Source organism: Astatotilapia calliptera, chromosome 9, assembly GCF_964374335.1.
Source record: "Astatotilapia calliptera chromosome 9, fAstCal68.1, whole genome shotgun sequence".
Taxonomy (NCBI): domain Eukaryota; kingdom Metazoa; phylum Chordata; class Actinopteri; order Cichliformes; family Cichlidae; genus Astatotilapia; species Astatotilapia calliptera.
In genome coordinates, this window is record NC_137430.1 from 10,058,047 (window position 1) to 10,072,210 (window position 14,164).

The 14,164-nt window shown below is 41.1% G+C and overlaps 1 protein-coding gene across 2 annotated transcripts; it reads left to right on the forward strand.

Moving 5' to 3' along the window:
* Positions 1 to 421: 421 nt before the first annotated feature.
* On the forward strand, positions 422 to 13,637 carry LOC145431055 (uncharacterized). 2 transcript variants are annotated; one of them, XM_080306370.1, is made up of 4 exons: positions 1,946 to 2,013; positions 4,012 to 7,248; positions 10,656 to 10,796; positions 10,939 to 13,637. In XM_080306370.1, the coding sequence occupies exon 4, from the start codon at positions 10,984 to 10,986 to the stop codon at positions 11,767 to 11,769; it is 786 nt and encodes a 261-aa protein (XP_080162496.1). In that variant the 5' UTR covers positions 1,946 to 2,013; positions 4,012 to 7,248; positions 10,656 to 10,796; positions 10,939 to 10,983; the 3' UTR covers positions 11,770 to 13,637. The 2 variants fall into 2 exon arrangements, with proteins under 2 accessions (XP_080162497.1, XP_080162496.1); XM_080306371.1 differs by lacking the exon at positions 4,012 to 7,248 and having other exon boundaries at positions 422 to 2,013.
* Positions 13,638 to 14,164: the final 527 nt, after the last annotated feature.

Consider the following 14,164-nt stretch of genomic DNA (forward strand, 5'->3'; position numbering starts at 1 on the left):
AAACGGTGCCAGCAATGCAAAGACAGATTTCTTTAAAAGATTGGACACAATAACAAAGTCAGTCGTTTATTTATTAAAGCACTGTTAATAATTTTAGTTGCTGCTATTTCAAATAAATGTTTGGTACAACAAATTTCTCCGTGTTCTGTCTCAGGCTTTATTCGGGCCCTGGTACTAGAGCTATGGTCTGTTCTTGAGTGCAGCAGTGACGACATCAGAGTGGTCCGTCCCAAACCAACTCCCATTGACCCCACAGATAGGAGTTGCATTAAGGTATTGTATGTATGTGCGTGCGTGTGTGTGTGAGAGAGAGAGGGAGAAGGAGAAACTTCCTGGAGCCCACAATGCCCCAATTTTTAGATATCTACATAATAGTACAGACACAGATCTCTTAGAAGTTTTGCTTTTCCATCATGTTTTTAGCTCACTGGTTACAAAGGTGTTTAAATTGATTAAAATTAAATTGATTCCAATTATTATTAACCCAGGACTCAGAATAGTGGTCCATGTGTTGCTGTGATACCAGCAGCCATGTAGAAAATTCACTTGTGAATATTCATATTTAAGAAACTGGCAATAGTGATTTTGTTAACAAGAAAGGCTTTTTGCTGATTGGTTTATGGGTGTCTGGGCAAATAAGCCTTACTTTCATAAGACTGCATTTTTAGTTATGTTTTTGGCAGAATTTCTCTCAGGAAAGCTTCAACAAGCTCCAGCGTGAGCCTGTCTGTGTGTGTCTGATGCTTGGCCTCTGACAGCAGCCAAGTCATCTCTCTCAGAGAGACTAGCCAAGTGAATACGGACAGCCAGTGATGTGTAAACTGTGTCCTGCCACAGGCGACTTTAAAGTCTGCCTTATCAGTGGGTTATACATATATGCTGAGGTCAAAGGAAAACTAAATATACACACACCAGCACTTTGGTGAATTAACTCGAGTCTTTGCTTTAATCTGTGCTAAGTACAGTAGGAGGTTTGGTAGTACATATGAAGATAAGTTCACACATGCACAGAAACATCAGAAGACACATGAAAGTATAGATATTTCTATTTTAGAAAAAAAAAATCCATCGTATCTTGTTTTTTTCTTTACGTTTCTTTGAAGCTGTTTAATATAATCTAAGTTGTAGCTCGTTTGTGCAAGTGTCTCTCTTTTTTTCCTTTGATGCTTTTGATGATATGTTTTCCCTGTTCTACCAGACCCAGTGAAAAATGCAGGGAGCTTTCCTGTAGTTTAATATTCTTCAGGCTGCAATAGGTTTCTGCTCAACCACTCTGCTCAGAATATATGTCTTATTCAGTTTTGAGAGTGTGGTAAACCATGTTTTATCTTTGCAATCATAAATTCTTTTTACATTTTGTTTTGCTTTGAATACTACAGATATTATTTGTCATATTATCGGTAGTGTTTGTAGTTGAATAGTGTTATATTATTATTATGTGTTAGGATTTGATCAATCCATGACGTGCACAAATGCATTCACAATGGTCTTTAAAAGCAAATACATTTTTTCTCTCTAACAGCTGCTGTATTTACTTTCCTCTTCAGTCCTTCCTGTACTTGGTCAACCTCCTCTCCTCTTCCCAGTCGGTGTGGCAACTGCTGGGCCGACAGTCTTTGGCCAACAAAAGCGAATACACCCTGAGGGAGATGCCAACCTCCATACCTGTAAGTGTTTTTCTTCTTCTTCTTTTCCACACACTGCAGTTTTTTTTTGTCATCCATCTGAGGGCATGTTTGCACTTTTTATTTGGCCTCCAAACACCACCCACCCATTTGTTTTACTTCAAACGCATTCAAATAAACCCTCTCACACTGAGACTGATATACGTTCTCCACCTTACCCATTGTAAATTTCCACACAGTTTTCGTTTTGCACCCTATCCGGTGCATTCTTGTTCAAAGCCTCTCATTTTACTCCACAGGATTTGATTGACAGACTGATTGCCGTGAATTCGGATGGGAAGATTCATTCTCTCTTCCACTACGAAGAGAGTCACACATTCGGCCTAAGGTGGGATTCATTTTTTTTTTCATATTACTTAACATGGTAAATGGTAAATGGCCTGTATTTATATAGCGCTTTACTAGTCCCTAAGGACCCCAAAGCGCTTTACATATCCAGTCATCCACCCATTCACGCACACATTCACACACTGGTGATAGCAAGCTACATTGTAACCACAGCCACCCTGGGGCGCACTGACAGAGGCGAGGCTGCCGGACACTGGCGCCACCGGGCCCTCTGACCACCACCAGTAGGCAACGGGTGAAGTGTCTTGCCCAATGACACAACGATCGAGACTGTCCAAGCCGGGGCTCGAACCGGCAACCTTCCGATTACAAGGCGAACTCCCAACTCTTGAGCCACTATCGTACTTCCCCACTAACATCAGTGGGGAAGTACATGATATCAGATTATCACCTGGTGACTGCACACACACTTCAGCCTCTGGCAATAGGAGACTGGCATGGTTCTTTATACTTTGATTACCCAGCATTGAAAGGCTGATGAAAGGATTTCTCTGGATAAGAGAGAAATAAGCTGGTGTGTGTGTGTGTGTGTGTGTGTGTGTGTGTGTGTGTGTGTGTGTGTGTGTGTGTGTGTGTGTGTGTGTGTGTGTGTGTGTGCTTGTGTAAATACTCACATCAGCCTGTATAAAATACAGCAATGCATAAGTGTTTTGAATGAATAGAAATGTGACACATGAGAAGGTGTGTCTGTGACTGTTCCTGTATAACTTATTTTCAGACTAGTTAACAAGTTATGCTCCGGTCATTTGATGTTACCAAGATAGATGTCCTTTTGTAATATAGTTAAATTTTCTTTGTACATTTCATTTATCCACCATCATACATTAAGCCAAGAAGAGTTCATTATACTAACAAGAGGTATCAACGCTGGGCCAAAGTGCAGCACGTGGTTAAAGTTTGTAATCCAGCCGGGGTGTAAATATCACTCAGCAGCCAGTCGCAGAGATGAAGCAGGCAGCATCAACACATAAATCTACTCTACCCGGCTTAAATCAAAAGACCACCTCTGACTGAAAAGCTGTAGATTTTACTTTTTTGCACAAATTAATTCAGATTCACACTAATTCTGTTCACAGCTCCAACAAAATGAGGAAGAGGAGGGGGAGAAACACAAGTAGATTGAAGTACAATTGGATGAAAGTCGAGGAGAAGGAAGTTTAGGATGAGGAGGAAGAAAAGCAGCAGGAGCATCTTTAGGGATCCCTATGATGTCATTGAGGTTTATTTCATTAATATTGTCCTCTCACAAAGAAAGATGACTTGTTTTAGTTCACCTACCTACTTCCTGTATTAAATAGTGATGTGCAAAATGTTGTGGAAAACCACGGAGCAGGCACGTATAGTGCATCTGCAGGTAAATGAACATCAGATCTCTCAGACTAAAATCTGTATTATACTTTTAGTCTTAAGAACATATGTTGTATATTTATCACCCTTATGATAAAACCCATGTCAGCCATTGGTTTATGGACTTTGTATTTAGAAGCCTCAACATTTGCTTTATTGCTATCGCTATGTTGTTTTTTGTGAGCCTTTTAGGACCATATTAGGACGAGGGATCAGAATCTGGAGTCGTGCACACTACTGTTTCATTTAGCGTGTATCCATAAGATTTGTGCAGCAGATCCAAGTTGTGCCTTGAAAACAGGAAGGTTGTCTGCATAGAGGAGAACTTTAATAGCAGGCTTGTACAAAGTGAGGCTTTGTGCTCACATTTGCTGCAAACACTCGTTTTAATTCTGTTACCCTGTTTTGATGCAGAATTGAGTTGAAATCAGGCACCTTCTGTTTTAATGTGTTCTTGTGAATTGATTGTGTATCGCATACATTTGATTTGACTTTCTGCGAGACAACAGTCGTCCGCTGGCCAAAAAAAGTTTTCCAAATACCTCCACGTGATCAAGCCTGGATTTAGAAAACAATAGCAAAAAAAATCTGCACCTCCTGCTTCACATGCAATTTGTGTTTGTGTGTTCAGAGGCGGCGGCGAGAGGGGAGACCTCGGCTCATCCAGCTGGAGAGCCTGACCAGGAGGAGTCGAACATTAACTCTGCTCTTCCAGGGCACCCTGCAAAAATAAAAAAGAGGACAATTTTTAGATTGATGTTTTGTTTCCTTTACAATATTGTAAAGGAAACAAAACATCAATCTAAAAATATTTAAAACACAAATTACAACAACAATTTCAACCATCAACTCAAATATTTGGTTCTAATTGAACAGAAATTTCTATGAACTTGCAAGAACTGTGTAGGACATGAAACAGTGTGTGTCAGATCCTGAATTTGAAATTTCCACTGAAATCACGGGTAAGAGGCAAGTGGAACCAAGCTGACTTCTGCTAAATGGGTCAAACTGGGCAGAAAGTACACAAACACATAACATCCTTATAGAATATGATGTAACACTATAGATCAACTTACCTCAGAATATATAAAGCATATAAACAATTACAGCAATATGATGCAACAAACACAGCAGTGCTACTAATCCAAAATACTCATAGAACTTCATAGAACTGAAACAAACATTTATTTTTAGGCCTTCGTCGCGTCGCTGTGACGTAATCGGCCTTAAAATGCGGCCTTTAAGGCTGCAGACCCTGAATTGGGATACAGCCTCTGAATCGCTGCATCTTGTAGCTGTGTCGTCTTAAATTGGTCATGTGATTTTGACGCGCCGACGCGTCCGGCAACCCCAGAGGTTTAACTTAATATTTAAGTGTCTCTTGGTTTTAGACTAGTTGTTTAGTCTAATTTGATGTTTTAAACCAGAAAAGGAAGAAGAGGGCTTAGAATTACAGGTAAGAACTGCTCAGTGGTATGTGATAAACTGTAAATGTAAAGCTTACAGGTCAGTCCTCATGTTTTTAAATCAGATTTTGAGTCTGTACATGGCACATTATGCTTTTGCATGTTGTGAAATGTGCTGCAAAACAAACTGAGGTAAACTAACTGGTTTACTGTGATGGATTTAAAGTGCGTGTGACTGGTGCGCAGTGGCTGTGGTGCTCACGGTCAGAGTTCAGTCACAAAGAGGGTAACAGAGATGAATTTAAAGTTAAGGTGATGGTGCTTAGATTCATTCACAGACTGAAACCTTCACACCAACTTTATCCTGTGTCTCTTAGTTTTAGACTAGTTGTTTAGTCTATTTTGATGTTTTAAACCATATCACAGGGTTTTTACTTCACCATTTACGGGGTTTTAACAAGCAAACAAAAGACAGATCGTGATGTTTGAAAATGTTTTGGAAATATTCTTTAAAGATTAGATGTAAAATACGCAGAGGATAAATTCAATTGGTTTATTAGTTTATTACATAAGTTGAAAAAAAGTTAAACAAGTAAATAAAGAAACAACATAAAAGAAAAGTAAACAAAACAAATCGGTAAATAAAGGAAAATGGTAATAAGAAGGGAAAAAAAAAGAAAAGAGAAAACCCCAACAATCCCCTCTGAGCAAGCACTAGGCGACAGTGGGGAAGAAAAACTGCCTTTAAACGGGCAGAAACTTCCGGCAGAACCAGGCTCACGAGGGGCAGTCAACTGCCGGGACTGGTTGGGGTGAAAAAAGATGAAGGAGAGAGGGAAGAAGTGTTAGGAGAGAAGGGGAGAGGAGAGGTGAAAATTAAGATGGAACAGAGGTGGAGGGAGACGAGGTGACGTCAGCAGTAGAAAAAATAGAAAAAGTAGAAAGAGCAGGAGTGTCCCTCCTCCAGAAGAAGCGGAAACGTTTTTTCTTCTTTTCCATGAGCTTTTCCACGACCACTTTTTTCTCTAGGATGAGGGTTCTCAACTGATCGGTTGTTTCTTCAACTTCCTTCTCAAGTTTCTGGCATCTTTGCTCCATTTCTTTTAATAGATTGCACTTGTCTGTATTTTGCTGTTGTTTTTCCTTGTGCATCTTTTCTAACTGCTCATTTCTTCTTGTGATTTCTTGAAGCTTACGCTGCAGGTCTTCATTTATTTTCTCTTGTTGCTGCTTTTGTGCAAGCATTTCAGCGTTTTCGCGCTTCAAGTTGTCTGAGTCCTGGAGAATACGTTTTTTTTCTTCTTCCTGTTGCTCTTTCTCTTGAAGAAGCTCTTTTTTTTTGCACTCTGTTTCATCCAGCCTGACTTTCAGCACTTCGTATTTTTTCTTTATGCCTTTGAGTTGGTCCTGCATTTGTGTGACCCCTTCCTTTTTCTGTCCGAGGATTTGTGCAGTTTGTTCCATAGCTTCATCAAGCGTTCCTTGGAGCGCCTGATTCTTTTGCTCCATGTTTTGGAGATCCCTTTGCATCTCCCCAATAGTAGCATTCGCGCGTTGAAGCTGGGCAGACGTTTCTTTTAATTCAGCACTCTTTGTCTTGTTTTCCTTCATCAGGAACAAAATCTTCTGTCGTGCTTCACCAAACTTTCCTTCCCAGGCCTCACTAATAATTTTTGTGTAAGGCTGGCGTTGCTGTTGTTTTTCCAGCTCTTGATTTCGTGCTTCCAATTGTCTGCACTTCTCCTCCAGTTGAAGCTTCTCTTCTTCAATTTGTTTAATTTTTGCATGTAGGTCGGAGTTTTCCTGTAATGTCCTTTGGACTGATGAGGCACCAATGGATCGTGTCATATCAGGCTTCCCTCTTGAAGTGAGTGGCCGGCCAGACCTCGAAGGAGAGGCAGCAAGATTGTTTATTCTTTGTTGGCATTTTCGTGGATACATTTTTAATCCTGTGCACAGTGACTCTGAAGAGGTTTACAAATACTTTCAAATATATCTCTGGTCGAACGTTTGAAGGCTGCGAACAAACTGACTAAAACTTGCTGCTCCTGACCCCTATTTATAGAAAAGGCTCAAAGGCATGTGCTTGTGACATCATCACATGTCCTTGTGACATCATCACATGTCCTTGTGACATCATCACTCTTCATGAATCAGATTGTCACATGACATTTTAGAATGCGCCCCCTGCCGCCATCACAGTAGGCCAGACAAAGGATACAGCTTCAGCTATGGTGGTACGTGTGTAGTCGGTTGCAATGTTAGATCTCACGATCGTGAAGGCAAGAAACTGGATTAATCTTTTAATCGTTTTCCATCCTGGCGGCAACGTGAGGGATCCCATGTATCCGATATCACCAAACAAAGACGCCAGGCATGGATTGCAGCGGTGAGACGAGCGGATATCGAGTTCCGTGCAATCCCCAGCTTTTTGTTGGTTTGCTCGCGGCATTTTCTCTCCGGTGAGTTCTAAAGTAATTCATATCACTATCCGATTGTTGAGTCTGACGTCACTAGCCGTGTCTGGGCCTAAACTCTGCTGCAGGTCCATATATCAAATGATCACTGTGGCATTACTGAGAGTTAAAACACTGTCTTAAGTCTTTCATCTTTAATAAAATTATCAGCGTTCTGCTCTACCAGGTGTAACAACTGAGTTAAACATCCAGGCATCCATGACAATGGAATTTATGACATATGAGTTAGAAGTTAGCAGCAAGTTAGCTCGCTAGCTTCTATCTAAATACAATATAGCATGTCCTGACTGTCGGGGTTTTGGAAACAAATTAAAACGTACAGCTTTCTTATCACTTCCAACATAAATGAAGACAGAAAACTAAACAGCAGTGACAGTGGCTGCAAATTTTACCAGGGTTTTAGTCAAATGCCCCCCTGTGATTTTACCTGCACCCTGCGATTTGATTTTTAGTTATTTTAACAGCAAACTGAAGAAAAGCCTTGACTCCGTTGCTCCACTCACCACCAAAAAGATTAACGTAAAACATGCATCACCCTGGAGAAACGAAGAAGTCAAAAAACTCAAAAGAAATTGCAGGGCAGCAGAAAGGAGATGGAGGAAAAATAAAAATAATATCAACCATCAAATATTTTCCGAGCAATTTAAAATGTACAATAATACATTAAGGAAGTCAAGAAATTCATACTTCGCCAAAATAATCAGTATTAACAAAAATAATCCCAAGGTCCTCTTTTCCACCATAGATCATTTATTTAACCCTGATTTTAACAGCTCCCAAAGAACCCCCACAGACTCGCTCTGTGAGCAGTTTGCAGACCACTTCAGGGGAAAGATCAGCGCCATCAGATCTGATATTTTATCTAATCGCGATATGATTGTAAACACATCTGAGGGCTCGATTGTACCTGAGGAGACACTGGACAGCTTTGTCCTGGTTAATGCTGAGAACTTTCAGAAGGTTTTCTCCACAGTGAGACCCACCACATGTCTTTTAGATCCAATCCCCTCTTCACTCTTTAAAACACTTTATGGATTTTTTGAGGCTGAGCTTTTATACATGATGAATTGCTCTCTTCAGTTGGGTGTCTTCCCTGCTGCCTTTAAAACGGCGGTGGTGAGGCCCCTTCTGAAGAAGAGCAATTTGGATTGTAATGATTTTAATAACTACAGACCTGTATCCAACTTACCATTTTTAAGTAAAGTCTTAGAAAAACTTGTTTTTACTCAGATTACTGATTTTCTCAATGATAGACAGATCCTGGAGATATTCCAGTCTGGATTTAGGGTGAACCACAGCACAGAGACGGCTCTCCTAAAGGTTTTAAATGATCTTAGATGTAACTGGGACGCCCAAAAGCTCTCAGTCCTGGTGCTGCTGGATCTAAGCGCAGCCTTTGATACAGTAGACCACGCTATTCTTTTAAACAGACTAAAACACATGGTGGGCCTCTCTGGTGCTGTACACAACTGGTTCACTTCCTATCTCTCTGACAGATCTTTTATGGTGAGTATGGATACATGCTCCTCTAAGATCCATAAAATGACATGTGGTGTGCCTCAAGGGTCGGTTCTAGGCCCTGTACTTTTTAATTTGTATATGTTGCCTCTCGGCAGTGTCATCAGGAGGCATGGAGTGAACTTCCACAGTTACGCTGATGACACGCAGCTGTACATCTCCGTGTCTCCTGATGACACCAGACCAATGGATGCCCTTTTTAACTGTATCTTGGATATAAGATCTTGGATGGCAGAAAACTTTTTACAGCTTAACCAGGACAAAACTGAAGTTTTAATTGTCGGTCCTGAGGCTCAGAGAGAGAAACTCTTGTCTAAATTAGAGGCATTTTCACTATGTCCTTCGCTACAAGTGAAAAACCTGGGTGTTATTTTTGACTCTGAGCTTGGTTTTATCCCACATGTTAAACATGTAACCAAAATTGGATTTTATCATCTAAAAAATATAGCCAGAGTCCGCCCTATTCTCTCTCGGGCCAACACGGAGATGCTGATGCATGCTTTTATTGCCAGTCGCATTGATTACTGTAATGCCCTGCTCTCTGGTCTTCCTAAGAAGAATATTTCAACTTTACAACTCTTGCAAAACTCGGCAGCTCGTGTGCTGACGAAGACCAGAGGGCGGGCCCACATTACACCGGTTTTAGAATCGCTGCATTGGCTCCCCGTGTGTTTCAGGATCGATTTTAAAGTTCTTTTATTGGTTTTTAAATGTCTTAATGGTCTTGGGCCTTCTTATCTCTCAGATCTGCTTTTACCATACGAACCCTCGCGGACCCTGAGGTCCTCTGGTACTGGCCTTTTGATTGTCCCTAAAGTCAGGACACATACTCACGGAGAGGCAGCTTTTCAGTGGTATGGTCCTCGTCTGTGGAACAGCCTGCCGGAGGAGCTCAGGGCCGCAGAGAACGTACATGTTTTTAAGAACAGGCTCAAGACCCACCTTTTTAATTTAGCTTTTACTTAGCGTTTATTTATTTTTTATGCTTATTTATTCTATCCTGTTATTCTATTATTAATTTAGGATTTACCTAATATTTTTTGATTTTATTCTTATTCATTTTTTAATCTTCTTACTCTATTTATATTTATATTTATATTGTATCCTGTTCTTATTTATTTTATCATTTTACCCTGTATATATCGTATTGCGTCATATCTCCAGTGTTTCCTCGGAGGGCGCTCTCTGCACCGGGGCTGTTATTGACCGTGGCTGCTGGTCTCTGGGGTCCTCTCAGCCTGGTTGGGGGGCTCCTTGGCCTCCCTCCGGCTGTGTGCCCAGCCCGGAGGCTGCGGTCTGTGACCGGCTCCCGGTGCAGACGGCTCTCTGTTATAATGTTTCCTCACTTGGCTCATGCGAGCCCAGCCCAATTTTTACTCTTTAAGTGTGCGCGTGTGTGTATGTGTGTGTGTGGGTGGGGGTGGGGGGATATATGTGTATTGAGAGTGTGGGGAGTGAGTTGGAGGGTGGGGTGGGCTGCTTTTAACTATGTAAAGCACTTTGTGCTACATTTTTTCTGTATGAAAAGTGCTTTATAAATAAAGCTTGATTGATTGATTTGTAGGGTTACTGAAGTTGGGCTAGCTGGTATATAATGATGTGCTACGTGACCGCTAGTAACACAGCTATGTTAGCACAATATAAACACGCTAACTTTTTTTCCACTCGATAAAAGTTAACGTGAGTGTTCTCGGTGGTCAGGAACAAATGTAATCGCATGGCAGGATGCTGTAAAAGGACCAAACCAAAAGGCTTTTAGTGGGTTTTTTTTCAATGCGCTGCGGTCATAGATAATGAGATAAAACATGCTAATGTGTGATGCTGCAGAACCACGTCATGTCGACTGAGTAGCTTTTGATTTGGCATTATTGCAGGCAAACCAGCATATGAAATGGATGTAACAAATCCAGACTGGGCACCAACACTGCACATGGGGCACGACGACAAACCTGTGTCAGACTCGGACCGGCACGCAAGGCGTATGCAACGGAAGCGAAAAAGAGCACCCATTGCAGGTAAACACCCCCCTCTGAAAACATACTAAATTGCTCTTATGGTACACTAATCCGCACATAACTTAAAGATGAATCACACACCTGTCATTGGAATATTGGTGTACATTAACCTTAAGTCTATGCACTATTTTTTATCTTACAGGCTTGATGATCGATGAAGGTCTGACAGAAGAACAACAACCATGTCATGGAGGCAGTGGACAGCAGTTGTGTTGGACAAGTGGAGGTTGACGTACCAGCTGCAAATGTGGACAGTGGTGATGGGAGTGACAGCGTCACGGAAGCTGAAGGGCAGACGAAGGACTGTGTGTGCAGTCAACAGGGCAGAGCAGAAATAAACCGGCTGTTGGAGGAGAACAGACTGCTTCGAGCACAGTTGCAAAAGACAGAGCTGAATGAAACTTTCTTAAAGGACGATACCGAAAAAGTAAGATATTACACTGGACTATATTGTTATGCTGTCTTAATGTCCCTCTTCAACACTGTCAAAGATTTCCTGCCAATACCGAAGAAACTGACAGGTTTCCAAATGCTCTTACTCACACTAATGCGTCTGAGACTTGATCTTCCAGTCCAGCATCTTTGTCATCTATTCCATGTGTCGCACAAAACACTGTCTTCTGTCTTCACCGATACCATTGATGTTTTGTATGCCCACTTAGGAGCACTGGTGCACTGGCCTGAGAGGCACTGTCTGCAGGCGACAATGCCTCCACAGTTTACTGAAACTTTTGGAAAACGAGTAGCAATCATTGTTGACTGTTTTGAGATTCGAACAGAAAGACCATCTAATTTAAAGGCACGCGCACAAACATACTCTCATTACAAGGGTACACAGACCATAAAATACCTCATCGGGATTACACCCCATGGAGCTATTTCTTTCATTTCCAGGGGATGGGGGGTCGTGCATAGAGCAGGGCGATATGGCCAAAAATATTTATCACGATATATATTTGAAAATTTGCGATAACGATATAACCGACGATATAATTGATGCGAGACAAAATACAACTCCACAACATTACTAGCGCAAAAAGACAACCTTCCATTTATTTTCACTTAAACAAGAAGCTGGTTTTTATGTACATTAAAGCTTTATAAAAATGTAACAGTGCAAATGCAAATTCCTTGCTGAAAGTTTAACCAAAAGGCATTTCCAGTAGAAATGGGCTGACATATCCTGAGCATAACCATGTATAATATCCACTGAAGTTAAAAAGAGGTGCTTTGCAACATTAAACTGCAGTGTGCAGTACGCATTTTTCGGACCATAAGGTGCACGGGATTATAAGGCACATTAAGCGAAACAAAGCAGTCAGATAAATCAAACTTTATTAAACTCATTCTTCTTGCTTCCTCCACTTCTGTACCATTGATTCATTAATGTTGAATTCTCTGGCAGCTGCTCTATTCCCATGTTGTTGCAGTATATTAATGACTAACCTGGTATTGTGGATAGATTATCTCAGTTGTTCTCCTGACTGAAGTTTGGTCCGTTTACAGCATCCTGCCATGCGATTGCATTTGTCTCTAACCATGAAGAACCTTCACGTTAACTTTTATAAGTGGAAAAGTGTTAGTGTTCGTCCTCCAGCTTCACTGTTTATGTTATGCTAACATAGCTGTGTCGCTAGCGATCACGTAGCACATCATTATATACCAGCTAGCCCAACTTCAGTAACCCTACAAACGTCACTGCTGTTTAGTTTCCTGTCTTCATTTATGTTGGAAGTGATAGCAGAGCTGTACGTTTTAATTTGTTCAGAAATCTCTCAGTCAGAACATGCTATATCATGCTTAGGTAACTAGCGAAACTAGCGAGCTAACTTCCGCTAGCTTCCTGCTAACTTCTAACTCCATTAAATGTAATAACTTTTTGTTTTCATGGAAGTTAAACTTTATAGTTACACCTGGTAAAGCAGCAATGCTGATCGTTTTACTAAAGATGAAAGAATTTAGACAGTTTTTAACTCTCAGTGATGCTGCAGTGTTGTTTGACCTGAAGCATACGGAGTTTAGGACCCAGATTACTCCCAGATTTAAGAGCATCTTAGTCCGACAAATACGACAATAACGACGACCGCTTTCATGTTCTGCAAAAAAATGTGCTTTGTCGTGTATCTGACAGACAAACACCAAACCAGTTCCACATCACGGAAGTTGCACCATTTTTACAAACCAATTCTGGTTCATCTGTTTCACTCAACAATCGGCCATGTGCGTATGAAAACAAAGGCACTGCGCATGCGCGTTTTACTCCCATTCTATCGCGATATTTCATTTTCCTATCGTTGCCTAACATTATACCGGTATTACCGTGAATGGTATAATATGGCCCAGCCCTAGTCGTGCATCAGATAAACACATCATAGAGAGATGTGGCATTCTTCAAAAGCTGTTACCAGGGGACGTAGTATTGGCTGACAGAGGCTTTGACATCAGAGATGCTGTAGGAATGATGTGTGCGGAGGTCAAGATTCCAGCTTTCACAAAAGGCTACTGTCAACTTGATGCAAGGGACGTTGAACAAACGAGAGCAATTGCCCACCTGAGAATTCATGTTGAGCGAGTAATAGGTAGTTTGCGCAACAAGTTCAAAATGTTACACACAGTCTGATTACTCTTATCATGTGAGGCTGAAGACACAACACTTCTTGATAAGATCGTTAAGGTTTGCTGTGTTTTTGTTAATATGTGCCCCAGTGTTGTTGTCAAACCAGGGCCAAATGACACTTGCTCCTGTTGAGTATTCTTAAAGCTGTTCTTTTGGATGTACTGTACATTGTAAATAGTTGTACTTTGTGTGAAGTTGTTTTAATAAAACAAAAAAGAATAGTATATTTGTTTGTTTTTCTTTATTATAGATCTATTCACATGTACACAGCAATCACATAAAAATGAAATGCAAACTATTTACATCGCACCACACAGCTGTCATCAATCTTTAACCACAACATGAAACATTACAGGCTATTTAGAGCAGCACGTTGTTTCGAGAAGTATTTCCCAACAAGTTCAGGAAGGCACATTTTACGAAAGAAGTCTTGTGCTTTCTTTAAGCGCGGTTTCCAGAAATCCACAGCAGGGAAGACGCGAGTCACAGCAAGGTCTCTCTGTGTCCACACAACGAGGCCACAGTGGCTGGCGCCCGTAACAAAGACTCAGCGTCTCTGTTGTGTAAACACGCCAGTGATTGGGGTAATGTGGGTGACTGTGTAGTGTAGTTGGTGTAATAGTTTTCGACTCCACACAGTCACTGCTTTGCTGTGCTTCTGCAGCGTATCCAGTAATGGTGACAAATCCTCCAGCGTTGCAATAGGAAGCTGCTCTTAAGCGCAGAAAGAATTGTTTCCAGGGATTTCTAT